Source organism: Lontra canadensis, unplaced genomic scaffold, assembly GCF_010015895.1.
Source record: "Lontra canadensis isolate GAN:19392208 unplaced genomic scaffold, GSC_riverotter_1.0 scaffold3, whole genome shotgun sequence".
Lineage (NCBI taxonomy): Eukaryota > Metazoa > Chordata > Mammalia > Carnivora > Mustelidae > Lontra > Lontra canadensis.
Genome location: NW_022630997.1, coordinates 4,136,336 through 4,159,563, shown reverse-complemented (window position 1 = coordinate 4,159,563; position 23,228 = coordinate 4,136,336). Strand labels below are relative to the sequence as shown.

The 23,228-nt window shown below is 48.9% G+C and overlaps 1 protein-coding gene across 3 annotated transcripts in view; it reads right to left on the bottom strand.

Moving 5' to 3' along the window:
* The window catches only part of GFRA1 (GDNF family receptor alpha 1), a 202,698-nt gene extending 181,283 nt beyond the window's left edge, over positions 1–21,415 (bottom strand). For 2 of the 3 annotated variants that reach the window (XM_032878967.1, XM_032878985.1), the window contains exons 1-4: positions 20,990–21,415; positions 19,850–20,142; positions 18,735–19,028; positions 17,424–17,507 (exon numbers count right to left, since the gene is read on the bottom strand). In XM_032878967.1, the coding sequence (XP_032734858.1) occupies positions 17,424–17,507; positions 18,735–19,028; positions 19,850–19,889 (418 nt within the window). In that variant the 5' untranslated portion in view covers positions 19,890–20,142; positions 20,990–21,415. Of the gene's footprint in view, positions 1–17,423; positions 17,508–18,734; positions 19,029–19,849; positions 20,143–20,306; positions 20,388–20,989 lie in introns of those variants that run through there. The other variant, XM_032878976.1, reaches the window with a different exon arrangement.
* Positions 21,416–23,228: the final 1,813 nt, after the last annotated feature.

The following is a 23,228-nucleotide window of genomic DNA, read 5'->3' as shown; positions in this document are numbered from 1 at the left end:
AGGGTAAAGTAGGTCACTCTGGTCACACTCAGACACCAAGTCTCTGACTCAGACTGTTGCTTTGTTCACAGCTCAGAGTTCTAGAATGTGCTAATGCAGCCATGGATGCTTTTTTGTGTAAGTTGCATGAGCCCCAAGAGCAGATGCCATGGCTTGAAGCCTCCTACTGCCCCTACCATCAGCCCCTTGACCATAGTTTCCTTCCCCTCCCGATGGTGGCCTTCCCCCGCATTGCCCAGGGCAGCAAGAGGTGGTCATCACCGACAAAAAGACGCAGGATCCCACCACCCAGGCATCCCGGCTCATGGAGTGCACCAGTCTTTTGCCCCCCTGGAGGCCTTCATGCTCTAACGATGTACTTCAGCCAGTGCTGGGAAGGACAGTTCCTCCTTGACATTTAGATCTCAGGTCAAAGTCACCTCCTCAAGGAATCTCCTGATTTCCCTGTGTAATGGGATTTTGTTTTCCCCTCTATTTGCTGGCACAATGGTCTGTTTTCTTCAGAGTACCTACTGCCAACCAAAAATGCTTGCTTTCACTCATTACATCTCCTCCACAAGACCATACGCTTCCTGAGTTCAGGGGCCTCACTTGTTTTGTCTGTGACCCTGCCTCAAAACGGTCTTAGCACAATGCCCAGCCCACAAAATGTTGCCTTTGTAAACATTTGTTGCTATTTTCAAACTTGTTGGTATTTAAAAATTGTGCTGATGATTTGTTGAAGTCATCCCAAGACCCTTGACAAAGCATGGGAGGGCACATGGGGAGTCAGAATAGAAAGTTCCTGGGGAAATCATCTGACTGGAGCACCACCATTTTCAATCAACACAGCTGGGATGGAAACAGCTTCCAGAGTACCATACCCCACCCCCAAAGGACAACAACAGCACAAAACGTGGGAAGGTGCCAGGTTCGAACCACCGGGAATGACCCAGAGACTCTGCTCTGCCCATTAAATAATGGGATGTTCAGAGACTCAAACGCAGATCCCGGAGGCATGTCAAGAACTTCTCAAGTCCCCAGTGCCGGTCCTCTGGGAGTTTAAACACCACAGTCTCAGACTCCCTTTACTCCTGGAAGCTGGTGGGGAGGAAAATCTGCCAACACGGCATCCATGCTCACGTCCTGGAGATGTGTCAGGTCCTCCAATGGACACAGTGCCATATCCACGGTCAGGGCTTACAGAGCAAAAACACCAGAGTCACTGGGGCTGGGGGGAGGAATGTGTCCAAGAACAGAACATAGTCGAAAGCTGAGTGAGCAAGGGGGAGAGCACAGAAAAGGGCAGGCCAGGGAGGACCCTGCTTTGTCATCATTCTGTGTCATAAAAGGCAGCTCAGAAGAAATAAAAAAACAACATAGGGCTTTTTTTTTTTTTTTTGACAATTACCCAATACAAAACCCTGAGTATAAATTTTTCTATTTTAGGGTTGTCTAAACAACCTTTAACTTAGTGTTTTACACCCAGGGTAAATATTTGCTGGGAATTTCTGGCCCACATTAGAGTGCTTGTCTAAAAAGTTGTTTGGTTCTGCTCCTAATAGGAAAATGCTGCATTCAAGTCAGGAGACTCACCCTGCGTGTGAACCCACCATAACCCTCCTTCCCTCGGTCTCCAGAGCACAGGGCAGCAGGAGCTGAGCGCCGGCCGGATCTACGTAAGAGCCCTTTCTGGAAGATCTATCTGTGTCCATCGCACTTCCTCTTAATTAAGGGTGAGGGTGTGGAGGAACAAGTAAGTGACCGGCCTCCCGCTCCGGTGCTACAGCGGCAGCCTGGCCAGGCCATGGGAACGCTGGGGAAAGTTAAGTAACCAGAAGGCAGGGCTGCGGGCAATACGGAGGAAGGTACGCAGCCCCAGCACAGTCCCAGTGGTGGGGCCGCTCTCTGTGACAGAGGACCCAGGCGATGGTCATCGGTCACTCATCTCGGAATCCCAATTCCAAACGCGGCACAAAGGGGTCTGCAGCAGCAGCCACGGAGTCTGAGAGGAAGCTGGAAGGACGGCACAAGGGCTAGGCTCACCCACGCCCTCCCTCCCTACAGTGAAATGTCTGGAGGCCAATGAGTATCTCATTTTTTCAATAAGAACCTCCATCAGTTTGGGGGGCTCCCATGCAGCGTGTCAGACACCTCCACCCCTGAGATCCCAGCCTCACGGGGACTCTGCACAGCAGCTATTATCCCCAGGTGACAAATCAGGCAGGGAAGCTGAGAGGAGTTCAAGAACTTGCCTATATGGTGATCTGATGAAGTCTGAGGCACATCGGGTCCGCCCCCAAATGCACTTTCTTTCCACCACAGCACTGTTCCCCTCAACATAGAGAGACATCTCCTTATGACTCTAACATGCCTCTGCCTCACCACCACCTCCCCCACTCCTGGCTGAAGAGAGAAGGCAAGTTCAATAGGGAAGAACTGGCCAGACTTCTAGCCAGAAGAGCTTGATGGGACCATCCAGCAGGCAGCTGGATGGATATATTCTCAACCAGAGCTCCTCAAATTGGGAGTTCAGACTCCGGGGTCCTGGGAACCCCAGGCAGGAAATATGGGTGAGAGCAAGGGGACTCAGCAGATACTCCAAGGCATGGCACCAGCACCTGGGTACAAGCCAAGAGCACAAGGATGCCAGTGGGCAGTCCCACCAGCCAGGGCAGGCACTCGACAAACTAAATCAGGGTCAAGAACAGGGAAGCAGCTGGGAAAACTCTGGCCAGATCCACGGACTTCTTTCTAAATCTTCCCCCAGATTAGAAAGACATCATTTTTTTTTTCCCACTCAGATACAAACTACTGTTTAGACCAGAGGTCGCTGAGAATTTATCTTGCATTTGGTGGCTTTGGTTCTTGACCTAACAGTCAGGAAGGCTGAGCAGAACAGCATGCCAGGAGCTAGGCTTCCGGAGCTGGATAACCGTGGCCTGTGTTCAGCATCTTCCACCAGCGAGCTGTGTGGCCTAAGGCACATCACTTGATGTCTCTGAGTTCTGGTGTCCCCTTATGTGAAAGGTGAATAATCCTCCCCACCCCCACACTGGGCCAACACTCAGGGCTGTCGACAGGATTAAATGCCACAACCTATGAAGGCATCTCGAATCCTCCCGCTGAGCAGCCAGCAGGCATTTCACAATTAATGTCTTCACAACTGCTCTGCCAGCTTTGACTGTGACTTCAGGGCCGGGACTCAAGTTGGAGGCTTCTCAAAAACATGCCTGGGGACCATCACAGCGAAACCTTCAAGCCTGAAGAGACGTCCTATGGAGATGTCACCCCTAGCTGGCAATGCCTATTTTTAGAGGGAGACCTTGGCACAAGAAGGGTATTCTAAGAGCCAGATCGTTGGTGAAGGTACATGTGATAGAGCAGCCAGCCTTCAAAAAGAAGTTGCCACCAAACCCGAAAGGAAGTCATCCTCAGCAAATCGAGGCCAGCAAATCCCCAGCAAACAGTCTTCTATGAGACGATCTAGAAAGATCTCAAACCCAGACAAAAGGGACTGGGATGAATGGATGCTGCTCAGGAATTCTGCCCCCCAACTGACCCCATGCACAATATAGAAGCAATAAGTTCACGTTCTCTGCCGAGCGAGGTAGCCGCCAACAGCTGTGGAATGTCAAAAACAAGGCTGCTTGGGTCTACAGTTACCCCTCCTCCACCAGGAGAGGAAAGAAAACGCATTTCTGAGTCTCTACTTCTTTATGTTTTGCTTATGAGGAACAAATGTCGACAAGATATAGAATACACGGCTCTGTTTGCCACCAAAATGCACAGAACATAATTTTGTATGAAACTACACTTGCTTAATTGTGATGCATTAAGTATTATGTTCATTGTTTCTGAAACTGGGTAGAAATGAATAATTTATTTCAGACAAAAGAAACTCTTGAATATGAAATGCCTCATCTTTTAAAATTACAATTTGGAAGACAAGAATGAAAAAGTACCCATAGCCAGTGAACCCTATACCGCTAATAGAAAACAATGCTTCGACTGTTTCTACTTTGTTTGCAAACATTACATTTTTTAAACATTCTTGAGAATAATAATAATAATAATTCCCACTAGGTTTTCACCACACTCACATCTGCTCAACACAAAGCTAGCATATCCAATATAAACTTTCCATGCTGGCTGAACACCTTTTCTTTTCCCACCCATGTGCCTTGGCTCACCTGGAATCCACTCCCCACATCCCTGCACTGCAGTCATCCCTGCCCCCTCCTTCTAGAACTTTCTGTCGTCCATCAAGTTCCCTTCATCTTTTCCTTCTCTGCCCCCACCCCACTCTCCCTTCATGGCATTCCAGTCTGCCCTGAACTTTCTTTCAGGCTCTCGACCACCTCCCCAGCAGTCAGCACAGTGCCAGACACAGAGTAAGGTCTCCAAGAGCGTGACTCCTTTTATTTTAGTGGAGATGATCCATGTCTTGGACTAAACTGAATCGATGACCTTCATTTAAGGGTGGTTACTGATGTGTCCCTCTCTTTCTCCTTTTATTTTTTTCAGAGCAGAAGAGATCTACATCCACTCAAATCATCTCCTATTCCTGTTTCACGCTAATAAACTGGGAGAGGAGGAAGAAGGGAGTTCGTGTGCACATTAAAAGCAGAGAGAGGCAGTCATTCAGCCATCATTTACTGGGCACTTCCGAGCACTCTTCCTAAGTGTTACCTCCAATAACCTTATGAATCGGATACTATCATTATCCCTATTTTCAGATACAGAACATAGAATGGAGTGAGTTACCTTTTACCCTTAGTCCCATAGCTCGTGGGTTCCGTGAATGTGGAGCTCCAATCTGGGTGTGTTTAACCCCCGGGACTTCTGCTCTTTACCATGGCTCTTCCATATTTCATAATTTCCCAGGATCACCAGGACCTCATCTCCTGCCCCTCCCCAACCCCACCCCAATCTCTGGAATGAACGCAGATGGTTTGCCTGGTGAGCCTCGATGTGGGAAAGTGCTGGCCAGCCCTGGGTGCATTCCTACCCGGAGATCAGCCGCAGCCCAAAAGGGCAACACCATCTCTCCCTGCTCCTGCTCCAACGATAGCATTAAAACAATGTCATAAACACACCCTGGGCTCGAGAAAGGACACAAGAGCAAGCTCAGTCACTTCTTCAGAACCAGCTCTGTGAGTTCCAGTAATTACTGGCTGCAGTCCCAGCAGCCCTCCTTCCTCATCCTTCCCTCACCAGGCATGCCCCAGGGTGAGTGGGCATCTCTTTCAATTAAGACAACTCCCTGCATTTAGAATCTCTGAGTTTTTATTCAGACACTCTCTTGCAAAAGGTTCTGAAGCAAGTTGAGGATCTGGTGCAGTAAACAGCCAAGTGAGACAGAGGACCAGAGAGCCAGAAGAATAAAATGATCTACAGTAAACAAATGAAAAAGCAAGCCCACACGTCAAATCTTCGAGTCTTCCAAACAGGTACTATCCATCAGGACTCCAAAGGGCCACAAAGAGGCCGGGGAGGCGAGAAGGACAGCCTGAGCCACTTGTCTCATCCCAAGCCCAGGACAGAGGGCAACACTGGGGTGGGAACTGGGAGGCTGTGGAAGCAGGGGTGGAGACTCATTCCTCTCGGGGGTCCCAGACTGTCCACATTCCCACTGCCCACCAGGACAAGCCTCCTTTAACCAGCCAGGTAACTCAATGTCTAAGGAACAATTTGCAGTGACGTTCTCTCCGACCACGATCCTTAAGACCCTTCAGGCCTGGCTCCAAACTTCTCTGCCTCCTGCACTCATTCCTGCTGACACCTGTCTGCTCTGTTGACCTCTGCTCCCCACTTCCAACCCCCCACTCACCTTCCCAGGACCACCCTTGGAGGCCCAGGCAGCCTCACTAACTCCTGACTCCTCTACTCACCTCTGGCATCTAAATGGGGAGCTGTGTGCACTTGGTCTTTGCATGCTGGAGCCTCGTGCCTCTGTCCTCCCCTCCAAGAAGAAAGTAATTCTGGGAGAGAGGAGCCTCAACCTGACTTACACTTGCCCTAAATCCGCCAGGGACTGAGGCTAACAGAACAGTGCTCCAGGCCCCATTGTTACTTCCCCAGAGAGTACTTCGTATGGTAAGAAGTTACTCATTCTCATCAGGCCTATGTCATACTCTAGCCTAGAAGCATCCAGAGTCCTGTGTATGTTTTTACAACACAAAACTATACTAAGTCGAACCATATGCAATTTCTGCTTTTCTGCCATGCTGGTCTACAAAAATGGCAATTTCATAGGATTCAGCCTCAGAATGCAGCAATACCAAGGTAAATTGGCCATCATTCTTTTTCCAGTTCTGCTGAGGCAAAGGCCAGCCCGTGAGTGTGGCAACCCTGCCTCTCTTCCTGGCTCTCCTCCCACCACCGCTTGCACACAGGACTCCAGCCACAGCAAGTGACTTACTGCCAGCACCCTGGACACTTGGCCCATGCCTTTGCCCATGCAGTTGCCTCTATCCAGAATACCCTCCCAGCCATACCTTTTTACCAAACTCCTATCCATGTCTGAAAACCCAGCCCCAAATCACCTGAGGCAAACCTCCTCTGACCCACAATCCCATCGACTCATTTATTCTCTCCTCAGGTCTCTATGTGAGCCTGGCGAAGTTCTACTCATTCACATACCACTTTGCATCATTAATTTTTATTGTTTATACCTATCCCTAAACAGAAAAAGAGGGTCCTATATACTCTTGAATTCCCTAGGCTTCACACTAGGCTCACAGTAAGTTCTCAATAAGTATCAGATGAGTGAATCTGGCAGAAATGTCATTCCATCACACTGAAATACTGAAAATTGACAGAGGTCATGGAAACTGACCAACTCTTCTCTTTATTCTAAAATAAATATATGCGTTATGTATATAGATAGGTATACATGTATATCTATATCTATCTATATACATATATATACATCACTCAGTACCAAATGCATGATAATCCTTCATGTAGTCTATGCACTTAACTTTCCCAAGATTATCTCTCCTGTTACCTATTTGCAAATGGGGGCTGCAACATGGATTCTAGAACCAGACTTCCTGGATGAGAACGTGGCTCAGCCAGCTCTTAGGTGTGTGCCCTTTGACAAGTTTCTTATTTGGACCTTGGCTTCCTTATCCATCCAGTGGGACAAAGACACAATTATTGTTAAATAAAACTTATACAAGGTATCCCATGTAAACATTTAGTTCATTCCCTCTCCCAGCTATTGAAATTATTATGATTTTTATTCCTCTTGAGGTCTCACTGGAAATACGCTTAGAGTTTCAGCCCAGTCATTCCTTTCCTCATTCAAAATGCCACTGGCTACATTTAAGAGTGCAAGAAAACAGTGGTTCCAACCAGGGCTCTCCAGAATGCATGGGTTTCCTGGTCTCTTCTTCATCAAGAGTTTGTTTGGAACTCATAGTAACAGAGATCAATGAAACATTTCATAAACATGGGCTTTAAGAAACCTGCCAGCCTGTTCCGACAAAGAATGCAATCAATACGTATTTTCATACATTATTAACTGTATACCGAATGATAATGTGCAAAGGATAACAAATAACAGTCGGCATGGTGTTTCTTAGACCATTCAGAGGGACAGGAAGGAAAGGGGGACCAGCATAGTGGAAGACAAATGAATAGCATATTAGGTCACCTTAAAGTGGGACTAAACTATGTATTCCTTTCTTCGCCACTGTGGAATGCTATTTATATGACAACATGACAAAAAATGGCCCTAGGCATTCTGCTCTACTTTAGAAGCCTTCCATCTCACACTGAAATGAAAAAAGATACAATCCAGAAATTGTTTCTTTGGTTAATATTTCTGCAGTTCCGCAGGAATGGTTTTAATAGCGTGCGTGTTCTGGATTTGGGTTGTCAATTAAGAACCCAACAGAATGCAAGGGTAACTAGGAAAAGAATAGATACTGCCTTCTATTTCAACGTTGGAGACCCTTTGTCGAACAGTGTTTTAAGATATAAGAGAAGGAAAAACTGGGGATTAAGGAGGGAGACAAGGAGCTAGATATCTTCACTTTAAGATCCACATCAAGGATCCCAGGTCTGCATTTAAAACTTTGTCACCTAACATTAGAAAGAGATGCCGGAGAAAGATGCGAATCTGAACTCTTCCGCTCATCGTCTGTGTGGTCCTGAGAAAGCTACTCAACCTCTCTGAACCCAGGTCTCCTCCTCGGAAATCAGAGATAATACCTAGCTTTTCGTGTAGTTGGGGACCGAAAGGAAATCATGCCCATGGACAGGCTGGGCAGTGCAGGGCACTCAATAGAACTCTAAGGGGTACTCTTTCCCCACACCCACCTCCCCTTTAAAAAGAGTACAGGTCCAAAGATTACATAGCTCTGAGACTGATGGGCAAAATCCCTGAGGGAACTGTGGTTTGACCAAAAATAGGCCATTTGACCAAATGATTAAAAGTCTGTCATATGCTAATGCTTGGACAGGGTGGACCTTGGGCCAATTTAGTAGGAGTAAATTGCAATTGATTTTCGAAGAAATTGCTTGTTCTCTTGCCTTTCCTCAGCTGTGTCACACTCTCTCACACACAGCTGCCTCTGTCAGAGCCAGAACCCACTGAAACACGTCATGGAAGATCTTTTAGAGGCACAATGTTTAATAATACAGATAACCACATTGACACACACACTATCAATACACACAGACATGAAATACAATATAGATGCACAAATACACCTATAATTCTGCGTGTGTATATACATGTTTATATAGGAGTTTAGGGGTCTCAAATTTAGAAATAATTCTGCACCATGGTTGTATGCTTCTGGATGTTTTGCAACTCCCTCTGTTGCTGGAGAGCTATCCCGAGTCATTTTTATTTTTTACAACATACTATTGGAATAAAGATCATACAAGAGCACAGCCCTGCCTGAACCTCCTCTCCACACACTCCCCAGCCTATCTATGTAAATTCTTGGCTATGAAAAGAAAATGGTTAAAAGATCACACAAGATAAAAAATCATAAGAATAAAGGTTAACAATGGCTGCTTTCACCCCTAATTTCTGATACGGTGATAGACCCTCTTAGAACATTAATTAGAATGGAAAGAGATGAAAGAAATGCCCAGGGGACATAATAAATTAGCCCCTTATGCAAATCACCCATTCGTTTTCATCACTGACCCAGCTAGCTGAGTCTCTAAATTACGGGAAGTGGTTAGCTTCTTTAACAAAAAATTCCAGATGAAAGATTAATTTTTTTTTTTAATCTGAAGGCTGGGAGGGCTTACAGCAAAAAATAATTTCTCACTTTCCCTTGCAGAGGACTCTGAAGGGGGCCAAAAAAATATGAAAATTAACATCCTGGCTCCTGGTTCCTGTTGCCAAACAGAGACTTATTAATTAACCCTTGTTCTGAAACAATTCCAAAACAACACACAACAATCCCCTTAACTAAAGCCAAGGGCTGTGGCTCTCACCCTCCGTCCCAACGGTGCCCAGACCTGAATAGGTGAAGGACAATTTAAAGGGGGTGGGGGGGAATGCCAGGATGTGGAGAGTTTGAATATCAATTTAAAAACAAACACACACCTAATTTTACTTGCCATCACTGTCCTGCACAATTTATGTTCCACTGCCCTAGGAATTTATGGAACTCTCAGTTTTCTTATCAGTAGAATAAAGGGATTGGACTAGAATGACCTCTAGAAGTCCTACTGTATCTATCACCCAGTGATTTTATTTATCCCTTTGTAAAGCAAACAAGGCACTTCTGATCATTTAATTTGTTTAAATATAATCTTCTGACACGCACCGTGTCTATGGAACTCACTCCGTTTCATTTTCTCTTCCCTATTTCATTTTCCCCTTGTCCCTATTTTTCCCACCTACTTCTTACTTTGTTTCATCTTCTTCCATGTATCCAAATGAGATGTTTTAAACACACTCTAGTTCAAGGAAGGTGTATATTGAATAAATCATGTGTTATAAGTGTTATTAATGTAAAAATATATATATACCAAGATCACAAGTTTCTTTGGCCTGAAGACAATGCTCGGGAGAAAAACAGTAAGTCCTAAAATAATTCAAGATTCAATATGCAGGTCCTTGGAAAAAGAAGGAAAATATGTGAAAGATCATTCTAGTCCACTGCTATCATTTTATGAAAGGAGTGGCCCCCTCTCCTTTTACAGGGAAGTGTAGACATGTGCCCAAGGTCACCTGGCTAGTGACAGGTGTGGCTAGAAGCAGGACACCAATCTCCTGACTCCCAGACCAGTGCTCCTTGGACCAAACAATCCTAAATTTGACACCTTCTTTTGCTAATTGGTACTATAACCCAGAGAACCAAGAAAGGACATCCTTTGGCAAGAATAAGTTTGGACAGCAGAAAAATTAAGAGATGGCAGAAAGAAACACTTCCAAGGACTAAGGAGAAAGAATGAGGACAGACCTACCAGCTATAAATAATTCTGCACCTTGTAACAATCTTCAGTTCATCCAATTACGTGTCACTCATGGATGTTTTATCTCCCCTCTTCGGGTAACGGGACCTACAATCACACTATGCAAAAATATTTGACTGCCTCTACCTTCACAGCCTTCCCCGAACATCCAGGCCTTGGCAGTATGTATCTTGCCCCTGCACTGACCTGCTGTTTTATCCATGAAACTTCTTGAGTTTGTCAGTTTATCTAAGTAACAAAGCTTGCTTTTGAGACATGGTCAGTGACGAAAGAAGACACACATTCCTCAGGTCATCATGACGGTGATCAGAAAGTATGCGTAGCTCAGACTTTATTTTTGTAAAAAAAAAAAAAAAAGAAAAAGAAGAAGTACACACACACACACACACACACACACTCATACTCTCACACACACACACACACATTCATATATACAGGAAAAAATTCTGGAAAGTCTCATATCAACATGTTTACAGCTGTGACTAGGGGCGATTTAAATTCCTTTTCCTTTTTTAAACCTGTTTGTAATTGCTTATTCTACAAAAAAGTAAAATGAGGCGCTGAGGGACTGGAGGGGGAGAGAATTCGAAGGAAAAGTAGTGGTCTATGAAAGTGAGATGTTAAGTGTACTCGGCTTGGCCTGTGGAGACGGACGCCTCTCCCAGGTTTAAGGCATGCCCTTCTCAGGGAGCAGTAATTCTTCCTGCTATGAGGGGCGTTGGAGAGCAGATTTATGAGGAGAGGTTGGAAGAATGGGAATCAGTCAAGCTGAGAAGGGAGAGCTGATCACAAGAATCCTTAAGCACAGGAAGAGCCCCCAGCCCGGTGATCACCAGCTGCAGCACACCCCCTCTGACCACAGAGCGTAGAAACAGGGCCCAAAAGAACAGAGGGATTCAGAGCAGGAATAAGAAAGACCTTCCCCAAAGGGAAGTTAAGACCCAAGCGGATTATTAAGAGGCAGGACTTGGCTCCAGGGCCCTTCACAGATAAAGGCTGGATTTTTCATTTTTGTCCCTGGTAGTTTAGGAGCAGCCTTCCCAAAGGCTCTGGATGGCCATCTGTTTGTTACTCCATGATCAGGAAGCAAGGTCTGCTTGGAGTCAAGAGGGAGAGAACAGGGAGCATGGCCATGGCAGAGCATTGAGAACAGCTGAGACTTACTGGGGGCCAAGGATGCTTTGGGGGCTGGATGGGTATTTTACATGCAGCATCTTCAAATCCACAAGAGCCTATAAGGGAATAACCTTCATCTCTTTCTACATGCAAAGAGCCTGAGGCACACTGAGCTCAACCAAGGTGCCCAAGATGAAGGAAGTGGCAGGGCTAAGAGGTACCCAGGTTGGCGGACCCCAGAGGATGTGTTCTCTCTCCAGCACTGGCATGCACCGAGGGATGGAGGCACAAAGCCACCAGGGGCACTGGTGGGACAGCAGGTGGTCAGCTGGCTTATCTGGGCACAGGGTAGGTGGGGTGAGATGGGAAGTCACTTAGTAGAAGAATCTATGGAAGAAGACTGAAGCCAGACAGTTCTTCTAAGTCACTGGGGTGCTAAGATAAGGCCTGCCAATGAGGAGGCCAGGTTGGATTGGGAGGAACTTGACTTGGGGACGCAGGAAGAAGGTCAATGCAAAGTTCAAGTGAGAGGTAAGAGGGGTATAAATTAGGGAATGGAGAGCAACTCAAAACACAACAGGTAGGACTGCAAAAGACTTGGTGATGGGTCACCTGAAGGAATGAGAAAGGCAGAGGAGGGTGGCAGGAACCCTGAAGCTATAACTCAGGCAGACAATGCCATAGGGAAGACAGAAGGTTCTGGAAGAGAAAGGTGTAAGGAGAAAAAGGGCAGAGATGATGAGCTCTGTTGTAGATGTGATGGGTGTGAAATAACTGAGATACACCAGGCAGAGTTGTCCAGGACTCAGCTGGAAATGCTGGTTGAGAGCTCAGGAGAGGCTGGAACAGGGGGGCAGGCGCGGAGTTGCCAGTGTAAGTGGCAGCAGCAGTCCCAGGAATGGATGAAATGTGTCCAGAGAGCACGCAGAACAGAAAGAGCCTAACACTGGCCTCCCCAAAGGCATTGCCATGTTCTAGCAAAGGTTCTAGAGGCTATCAAATGCTGTGTCCCTGGCCAAGTCACTTTCCCTCTCTGAGCTTCAACTCTATAAAAGCAAAAGGTTAGACTAGCTCTCTACGACCCTTCTCTGATATTCAAACACCCATGGTTAACGGGATGACTACTCAGAACCAGGAAGAAGGCTCCAGGCTGAGCATACACCCTGCATAGCAAGTAGGTCCCCCAACTTTCCAGTGGGAAAGACAGACACATACATAAGACCCCTCGATACCCCGTGATCAGCAGCTATCGTGAAGACAAGAACAAAATTGCAGCACGAAAAGTGTCTTGAGCGGAAGTGCCTGTCTGGGGGAATTCCAGCATGGCCCCCAGAGAGGAAAATGGATCCTGGTCTCGGGGAACTAACAGCAACTTTCCCATCACAGGCAAGAGCATGAGCAAAGAAGGCACAGGAAGGCAAAGACACGTGAAATGCTTGGGAAATGGATTGCTCAGTGAGCTTGAGGGAACAGGGGGGTGATGGGGCTTAGAGAAGGATGGTGGGAGCGAGCCGGCCTGGGGAGGAGTTTCCCATATGCCAGAACAGGGAACAAGGGACCAACAGGGTTTCTCACCTATTGGGACAACATGATTAGAGAGGTTTTGGAGAGCTGAGTGGAAGGCAAAGGACCGCTACACACCCCAGCAGCTGGAATTTACCAACACTTCTCTCTCTTGTCCAACAGGACCTTATCAGTCTTCTTCAACATGTAAAATTTTTAAGAAAGCTTTTCTTTTTTTTTTTTTTTGGCATAGTGACCTAAGTACGATGGCACATTAAAACGGAAGTGCTAAACACGGCTAATGATTCACAGCATCATTCAGAAAAAGGGGTCACACTCAAAAGACTGTTCAGGGGCATCTCCTCCTGAAGCAAACTATTTCCAACTGCACGAGAACCGATGTCAAGATCCTAAGGCTTCTTGGGGAGGTCTAAGCCATTCCTAGATTGCTAATATCCAAATCCTAATATCCCTCTTTCCCCACATCCCTACTGCTTCTTGTTTGCCATACCATCGGCTCCGGTTATTTTTGAGAAAGGTCTGGCCTCTCTTGACACTTCTCTACAAAATCCAACCTCCCAGTCAATACTTTTAAACCCCGGAGCCCTCTTTTTTCCCTCGTTGCTTACATCCTTATAAGGTGCTTATATCACCCTCTGACCCCTTATCCTCAGGTTCTTCTTGGCACCCGCTGTGCTTTCAAAATTTCTTTCTACTTTGCACTCTCCCTCCGGAGAGTCCAAAAAACATGGCCAACAGGTTCGTCTCCCTTTTAAATCACTATTTACTTCTTGCTGCTTCTAGAACCTGCACAAAGAGGAAAAGGCAAGGTTAAAGAGCAGAGAGTCGTGGCAGATGCGAAATAGATGTGGTAGCTTTATCCTCGGAACCTCCATGGCCCACACAGCTCTGCCCTCTTGGCTCTCCAGACCCTTTTCCATGTTCTCTCCTCTCCAACATCCTCTCACACTGGCTCCCTCTTTCCTTTGCATACTTCCACTCACCGCCTGGATCTTCCTCTTTGAGACCCCTAAAAACGACGCTGGCATCAACTCACAACAAAGGCCCCTCCTGGAGCCCTTAAAACTGATTTCAAGGCCAAATGCTTCCACCGACACATTTCCACCGAGGCTGTGGCACCGCAATTCCCCAATTCTCGCCTGACAAGGCTGTTTGATTTCCTTCCTGCAGCTCAGGCTTCAGAACAGAGGTGACAGGTTTGAGACTCCATCTCATTTTTGTTCCCTTCCTTGTTCCTGCCAGGCCCCTGACAGCACCTCAATATGGCTTTTTAACTGCTGATCAACTAAACAATGGCAAAGAAGGCAGTGGCTTTGAGGAGTCCAAAGAAAATGGAAACACGAGAATGTCAAACATGTCTTGTTCAGTGAGACGATTCAGCTCATACTTAATGTATGTGGATAAACATTCACTTCACATTGGGCAAAGAAACCCAAATATGGAAACTCGGATTGCTACCATATCTGTAAAAGGCAGAGGCCCTGTTGTCCTGGTTTCCTCAGAGAGATTTTCAAGACAGGGGAGATGTTCTAGAAACTTAGAATCAAACCACCAAAAGCAACATTTATCATCCCGTTCCTCTGTCCTTCCCTACCCTACAAATGCCAAACTGGATAATATGCATTATTCAATGACTTAAAACCTCTCGAGGTTCCATTTGGCTTTCCTATACCCACTTAGGGAACACTGTCACTGTCAGAGGTCAAAGCTCATTAGTGCTGGAACCTAAATTCAATGCCCTTGAGAGATAAAATGTAGCTCCAGACAATGCCTTCCTAGCTCTAATTAATTCATTATGACTTCTGGGTTCTCAGCAGGACAGGTCTCACAAAGTCAGGGTCATATTTGCTAAGAAAAGAAGTCTGGCTGAGAAATGGAACAAGGAAAATGAATGAGTGAAACTTGATCCATATGCAGAAGAATTCCTGGTACTCATAGAAGAAATTCAGACAACCCGGGGTATCTGAGAATAACCAAGCCATTTTAACCGTAGAATGCGTGCAAGGATTGAAAACACAATTGAAGAGCACAGTGAATGGGTTCTGGAGGTGACCTCAATCTTCCCTCAGAATCATGAGCTGTTAGGACTAGAGATTTTTTATACCCATGGTCTCATTATACCAAGAAAAGAGAGCACCAGAAAGGGAAAATGAATCTGATGCAGTCCTATAGTCCACAGAAGTTCTGAAATTAAAACCCAACTGAGCCTTCCTCCTTGCCTGCGTCCTCACTCTCACTGTCCACAGAAAGGCTCAGAGCCCTCTAAGCATCTGCACAAAGACTAAAGAGTAAGGCTTCCAGGGACAGGCAGCAGGCAAGAGGCACTGCCCTTCAAGCATCAGGAAGGCCAGGTTCACTTCTGATATGCCATGGACCACATCCCATCCCAGCTCCTAAGGACCTGCCCCTGAAAGAGCTCAGATGGGTCTGTGCATTTTTCCTTTGGTATGTGAGACACTGCCCCAGCTGGTCCAAGGACAGGGAGGGAGCATTAGGAGGGCTCTGGAGTGGAAATTATCAGCAGTATTTGGATAATATATGAATGCCTCTGATACTAAACTTACACCAGTATATCTTATCCCAAAACACACATCTTAGCCCAACACTCACACACACACACACACACCTCCTCTGAACCAAAAACAGAATAATGTAGAGGAATGCTTCTCAGGCTTCATGTGTATATCAAGCACCCAGACCAGCGGTCTTCTTAAAACATAAATTCTGATTCAGTAGGTCTGGGATGGAGCCTGAAATTCCACGCCTGTAACCATCTCCCAGGTGATGTCCATGACACTGCTGAAAAGACCACACTCTGGGTAGCAAGGGGTGGATGTCACAAACACTTAGAATCAAACAAATCTGGGTTTAAATTCTGGTTTCCTTAATCACGAGCTTTGTAATCTGACTGGTTTCCTAACTTCACATTGCTTCATTCCTAACATGGAAACAATAATACCTCAGAAGCATACGAAGATTGTTATCGAGGTTAATGATAAAAAGTTAACACAGGGGCGCCTGGGTGGCTCAGTCAGTTAAGTAACTGACTTGTGATTTCCACTGAAATCGTGACCTTGGGGTCTTGAAATGGAGCCCCACACGGGGCTCCATGCTCAGTGCAGAGTCTGCTTGTCCCTCTCCTTCTGCTCTTCCCCTGCATGCTCTCTCTCTCTCTCTCTCAAAAATAATAAATAAAATCTTTTTTTAAAAAAAGTTCTTAACACAGTGCCTAGAATATAATAGGGGCTTAAAGAAATGCAGTTGCTGGCTGTCTCTGAGATTCATGAGGGCAGAGGCGACATCTGTCTGGCTTACTGCCAAAATCCCAATGGCTGGAATGTAGTGGGTACTCAATGGGTGTTTGTGAGTGAATGAAATGTATATAAATACACCGACACATAATATCAGTATTTACATACTCCCTTAGTTCTATGGGTTTCTGCAGGAAAACAGAAAACATTGAGAACACCAGAACACTCTCACCCATAACAAACCATCATCTCACAGAATTCAACATTCACCACCACGTACAACCGCCAACGAAGCGTATCATTTGTGATGGCTGTATATACTTGAGGAAATGTCTTAAGTGTAAACAAAGACAACATCAGTCTGGAATCTATACGTCATTAAGAGAAATTACTGCCTTGCTCATTATTTATGGGGCTGTCTGAACCCCAGTGTTACGAAAACCTTAATTCTGAAACTAAGTTCACTTCCAAAACAAATGTAGAATTGCAAAGACAGATAAAACAAACCAAGGGAAGCAAAACCACTTTGTAAAGGGCCAGTGAGGCATTAATACCTTCTCTGATACATGCACACACTTGCTTAGGACAAATTAAAAATAGAATTGTTATCAAATGGTAGAGCTGAACCTTTTCAATCAAAGGCAGACAAGTGAGTCCATCCGAAATTCCTCAACAATCTAAGATTATCTTCAGAAGTCTCAGAAAGTAAGTGGCATCATTGACACAGATCCCATCTGCAGGGAGGCTCTGTGAATGGTACGTGGCAAGAAGGGAGTATGATTGCCACCTACAGACAGAAGTCCCTATGCATAAGCTAGCCAATCATATTTCAATGTGGGAAAAAAAATTCAACCGAGTCAGCTCCCTCCAACCTCTTTCAAATCACCACACCACATTACTTCATTTAGAATTACTTTCAAGTCATACAATCATCTCTAGGCCTTCTGCCCCTTCATTATCATCATCCTATTTCTAATTTCCGAGAAACGCTGTGCCATTCAACTATCTACTTAGACGCTCTCTGAGAGCCAGGGAGAACGCAACCCAATGGATTTCAAGCAGGCAAAGGCAACAGAGTGGAGGCATGAATCTGCTTACCTGGTATGAATGGGACCACCCGGAATATATCAGACAATCTGCTGTTAACTGGCTCGTAAGGGGAATCTTCGAGCAGATCATTTCCTAAAAACAACAGGAAGATGGGGCTTAGATCGGAAAGCAGACATATTTCAGAGTGGTTTTCTTTTCTTTTCTTTTTTAACTGAATCTAAATTTTAATTATGTTATGATTGTGTAACGAAAAGATGCCGAAACTGTCCAAGGTCTCAAATGCATCTATTTGGCTATGGTTATTTTGCATTCCCTCTGCCTTTGTTGTCCTTCCTCTCCCCAGAGTGCCATGAAAACACTGGAGAGCAACCCAGCCTGATCTTGCCAGAAAACTCTCCCACTCTTTGCAAAGGAATGAAATAAGAGAGGAAGGAACCAGTGATGTCACCGGCCCAGCTTACCTCCGGGAGCCAATGGAAGAAAAGTGACCCAAAAGAGGGCCCCCATTTCTATGCTCCTCAGCACAGCATGGGGCCAGAAAAGCCGGGGTGCTGGTTATTCAACAGTCTCTGAAATAGGTTTTCACTGTAATAGGTTCTGGAGCAAGAGGCAGCAGAAAGGTCAAATCTGTATGTTAACAAATGTTCGGTGTCTCAGGGAAGAATGAATGCCCTGGACGTCTGTGTTAGATTTACAAACACCAGCCACCTCTGGCACACAAGGACCCAAAAATTCCCATTGGAATGGATGCTTGTGACAAGTGGTCCTTTTTCTCTCAAAGCCACTTTCCGTTGTTAACCAAAGTTGAACCCCATCAGCTGGTTCAAGACTCAGCTAATCTAAGACAACAAATGGTTTCTCACACATCTGCCTTTGATCAGGTTTGAGGAGGATAAAGATAAAATAGAGCCTACTGGACCTTTTATTCTTAATTCTTTAACTTATGTCAGAGTGGCTAGAAGGGAAGAAGAAAGGGGAGAAACTGCGGACACGATTCAGGGCAAGTCTTTGTATTCTTATCCTCTGAAGCTCTCCTTGGAGAGAAGTTATGAGTTCCTGCCCTGTCCTTAAACGGGCTCCTACTCGGATGCTCTGACCAGGTTTCAGAGAGGTCAGCGGGGACCGGGGGGTGTTCCCCCGCAACGGGTTTTCCAACAACCAGGCCCCCACAGTGCTGCTCCGGAGACAGCAAACACCAGCTGCCCCTGTCCCTGGGGGCCAATGAAAGGTCCTCATTCTGCAGCTGGGGAGAAGCGAGGAGAGGATGAGGTCAGCGAGCCCGGCTGAGGGGCCCGCCGCCTGCCTTTGTGGGGTGGGGGTGAGGGATGGGGGTGGAGGGCCAGGACGGTCGGCGCGTACCCTGCAGGCTCTGGTACATGCTCCAGTAGATGCGCAGGCAGTTCTTCTCCTTCTTCATACCCCGCTTGCAGCGGCAGTTGTAGAGCGACTTCTGCTTGAGGGCCTCCATGGCACTGCGGCACTCGTCCTTGGCCTCCAGGCCGGACGTCAGGCTGAAGTTGGTCTCCTTGCCCGCCACGCACTGCCTCAGCGTGCGGTACTTGGTGCTGCAGCTCTGCTCCTTGAGGCACTGGTCGCTGGCTTTCACACAGTCCAGGCGGTCCCCGCCGCTCACCTCGGCCGACAGCAGCACGTCTGCGGGAGGAGGTGGGGGAGCGTGAGGGCGGCGGGCCAGGACCCGGAGCCTCCCGCTGCGGGGAGGGCGCGTGCCACACCCAGCTTCTGGGGTGCCCTGCGCCGCCCGCGGGCCCGCCCCTCTACGCGGGGGACTCATTTTCCCGCCCCGGGACCTCCGGCCGCCGGCGCTCCCCGCAACGCCAACCTCCGCCCCGCGTGGCTTTGCGGGCTGTTTGAGGGTTGCCCCCGAGCGCGCGCTGCCCGCCCCACCGCTCCCGGAGCAGCCCGGCCGGAGCAGCTGCTCGGTCTCCCGGAGCCGCTGGCTCGGCCCCGCCCGACCGAGGCCGGGGGCTTTCCGAAGAGGAGGGCCACTGCGGGCCGGGCGCGGGGCGCAGGGCGGGCTAGCCCTGGTCCGCGGCCCGCCGGGCGGGGAGCGCTCAGACACTGTTCGGGGAAAAGTTTTCCCTTCGAAGTTTCCTCTCCCGGTCCAGTGCTCGCCCGCACCCCCACCTGCCCGCTGCTTCTCCGAGAGCTCCCAGGACTCGCAAGGAGCGCTGGTCCCGGAGCTGGAGGGGCTCGGACCCCTTAACTCTCCGCCAGGATTGGCCATTGCAAAGCACAGAAAATTAAAACCAAGCACAAAAAGCTGCGGGCAAGTGCCGCGCATCACCGCCTCCCAAGCCCAGGGTGCTGAGGATTCAAGATCCCCTTCCCCAAAACGAAACTTCGCCCTCCCACACCCACGCAACCGCGCTGCAGTTGGGGGGGTTGGGGGCTGCCCCGAGTATCCCCTCGGAAAGATTCAGCGGGTTAGGAAGCTAGCGGCGGCCTCGACTTACCCAGGAGCGGCAGCGCAAAGTACAAGGTCGCCAGGAACATGGTGCCGGCGCGCAGCTGGTCCCCGCCCCCCAAAAAATCCCGAGCCGCGGCTGGGTATCGACGAGGGAGCTCAGCATACAGCAATCCCCGGACGGCCGCGCTGCTCTGGCCGCCCAAAGTTCAGCTCCATCCAGTGCGAGAGGAAACTCCCGGTCCGTCCGCCACCACCGCCGCCGGCGACTCAGCTCCCCGCGGGCGGCCGGCGCGAGGGTGGGAGGCGGTTCCGCTTTTGGGGGTTCAGGTCTGACCCAACCTGGAAGGGAGAGCGCGCTTTGAAATGAGAGCCGAGAGCCCTGGAACCTTCCCCGCCCCCTCTGCCCTCCCCTGCTCCCGCCTTGGGGGACTTTCTAGAGCCCGGGTGAGGGCCCACCCCTAACCGGGTCGGGGCGCAGGAGGGGGCACGGGGGGGGTATGTACGTGTATTCCGGGGAGCCGCGCGCAAGGGCAGGATAGGGGCTGGAGAGGTCGGACGCCAGCTCCCAAAGTCCAAGGAGTGTCTATCGGGTCCAACCCAAGAGGCTGAACGCAAGCAAATAAATAAATAAATAACGTTACTTTCCGAGCGCAGCCAGCCGCTGCCGGAGTCGAAGCACACGGCGGCGGCAGCTCTTTCTCCAGCCCAGGCGCAGAAAGAGCCCCTTCTCCCTGGAAGTTCACCGCCCCCTCCTCCAGCCAGCTCGCTCGCTCCGCTGCCGGCCTCTTCACCCAAACCACCAATCGCTGCCCCCGGTCGCCGTCTCCCGCTCCTCCCCGGGCTCGCCTCTTTTCTCAGGCAGCGGGGCAACCGGGAACCGACGTCCGGGCTAGGGCCGAAACCCGGCTCGCGCGCCCCTACCCGCCGTGGGTCTTCCGCTCCCTCCCGGGTGTCTGAGCCGCGCGCAGTCTCGCCCGGCGCCTCGGACTAGGGCTCCTCAACGCCACCGCCCGGGGCGAGCGCACTGGCCGGCAGCCCCGGAGCGCCAGGGCAGGTGCCGCCCCGAGCCGCGCGCGCCCCCGGACCCCAAAGTTGAGGGGCGCCTGCAAGAGGGGAGAAGAGGGCGGGGGAGCGGCGATGGGCTCCCAAATCCACAGAACGAGAAAACTCTCCAAATGCCACCAACCTGGACTCAACCGACCGTGTCCAGCTGTGTCGAGGAGCCAGTTTGTTTATTTATTTATTTATTTGGGGGGTGTCCCCGCCCCTTCCTTCCCTTTCCGGGCTCACTTCTCTGCGTTAGGAAGAAGATGCGGTAATCTTCGAGAGCTCAGAGGGGCTGAGTTGGCCCAGGACGATTTCCGAGCAGAGTCCCCCCGGCTCTCGGCTGCCGGTTGGGATATTGGAAGCTGAGCGGAGGCTAGCGGGTTCCGAGGCCAGATTTCTTTGCCTGAGGACCCTCGGCCTGCTCCTGCTCCCGCCGCCCTATAGCACACCCGCCAGCCCCCTCTGAGGCTCGCACGCACGGACGCCGCAGATGAACACACTCGTCCGCGGCGGACTCGGCGCCGGACCCAGCACGCGCGCACAGGACACGCAGGGCTATGCAGCCGCCCGCGAGTACTGCCAGACACACACTCTCTCTCTCTCTCTCTCCCTCCCTCACTCTCTCTCTCTCCCTCTCCCCTCCCCTCGTAGACACACACACACACACACACACACACACACACACACACACACACACACAAAAGGGCACAATGCACAAGGGCTCTTTCTTTCTTCCGTCCTAGTGCAATCGAATCAGACCTTTCTTCCGAACACAAAGTTTCTCCCCACGTCACTCGCGGCTATGACTCAAGACTTGGCGCGTTAAACTCAGACCCAGACCCTCGGAGCCGAGATCGCAAGATGTGCCCACGCACCGATCCACGCCAGCGCGCACGCACTCATATGCACACGCAGCCTCTCTCTCTCTCTCTCTCTCTCTCTCTCTCTCTCTCTCTGTCTCTCTCTCTCTCTCTCTTTCCTGGAGCTTAGGCAAGGAGACAAAAGCGGAACCCCCGGCCACTGCATTTAAACCGCGCCAGACCTGGCTTTGGGAAATTCATAAGCTGACCTCCATCTTGGCTGTTTCAAGAGTCAATTTTAAAATTATAAATTTTAAAACCCAACATATACACAGCCTTTCCCCCCAATTTCTGGGTCCACTCGTTCTCAGCCACGCTACTGAACCCCCCTACCCCGATCGGAACACACACTCCTCTCCCCGAACACCGGGGGGCGCCCGGGACAACGAAGTCCACTCTGGGTTCCGAGCGGAGTCTATGGAACAGCCCACAGCTCAGGGCTTGGGTTCCCGATCTTTGCTGATATCCAAGTTCATCGTTTATGGAAACCGAGTTTGAATAGAGTCTGGGTGAGCTCAGCTGTCAAATCTGCAAACCCATTGCACCAGACAATGGACCGCGGAGGAGAGAAAAGAAACGATCCTTTTGATTAAGGCGGGGGGCGGGGGTGTTAATTGAAAAGGGCACAGGCTCTGGGTAAAGTTGGAGACGGGGGAGTAAGGGCCGAGAGACAAGGAGAGAGGAGAGGGTGGGTATCTTTCCATCCAGCCCCACACCAGCCAGGCGCGCCCGGGGCTGCGGTAGCCGCTCAGATGCTTGCTGCGCATTGTTTGGGGGTAGGGGAGTGGTGTTTGCGCCTCTTCACGCGCCCAAAGCCCAGGGGACACCCCTCAGATCTGCACGCCTATGCACGTGTTCCTCAGGGGTTAGGTATGAGAGGATTGACGCCCTCAGGGAGCACCCTCCTCAAAACGTGTGTGTGTGTGTGTACACACGCGGGGGGGGGGCTCGCACACACACACACAGAGTCACACTATACACGGATTTCTTGTTCAGTGTATCAGTTTACACTTGGTTGTTGAGTAAACAAAGCAAACATATGTCACATTTTCGCGACAGATGGTTCAAACCAAGGGATACTTAGTTTTCCTTCTCGAACAGTGGTAACGGTGTAAGTTACTGAGCGGACTAAGCGAAACGTAATTGAGTCTCCCAATCAATTTCTTCACCTTAAGTTTATTCTCATATTTTCACACACAAACCAGATAAATCCCGGGGAGGTGGTTTTAGCAAAGGGGGCTCAAAGTGAATTAAGAGTTTATCGGAAGACCGTGTTTCACACATGGACACCCAAAACGTAAAACCCTCTTTCGTCATCCCATTTTATAAGTGGAGGTGAATGTCTCCCTTTGGGAAACCAGTAATTAGAATTCCAGCTCTCAACAGATAGCCGAGTTTCCATCATTGCTGACCACATGGGATGACTGGATGACAATGAGGTTTCATTTAAGGATATCACCCACATCTCTTGTAAGTGTTCTTTGTTTAGAAATGATTCTATGCCTCTCTCATGTTCCA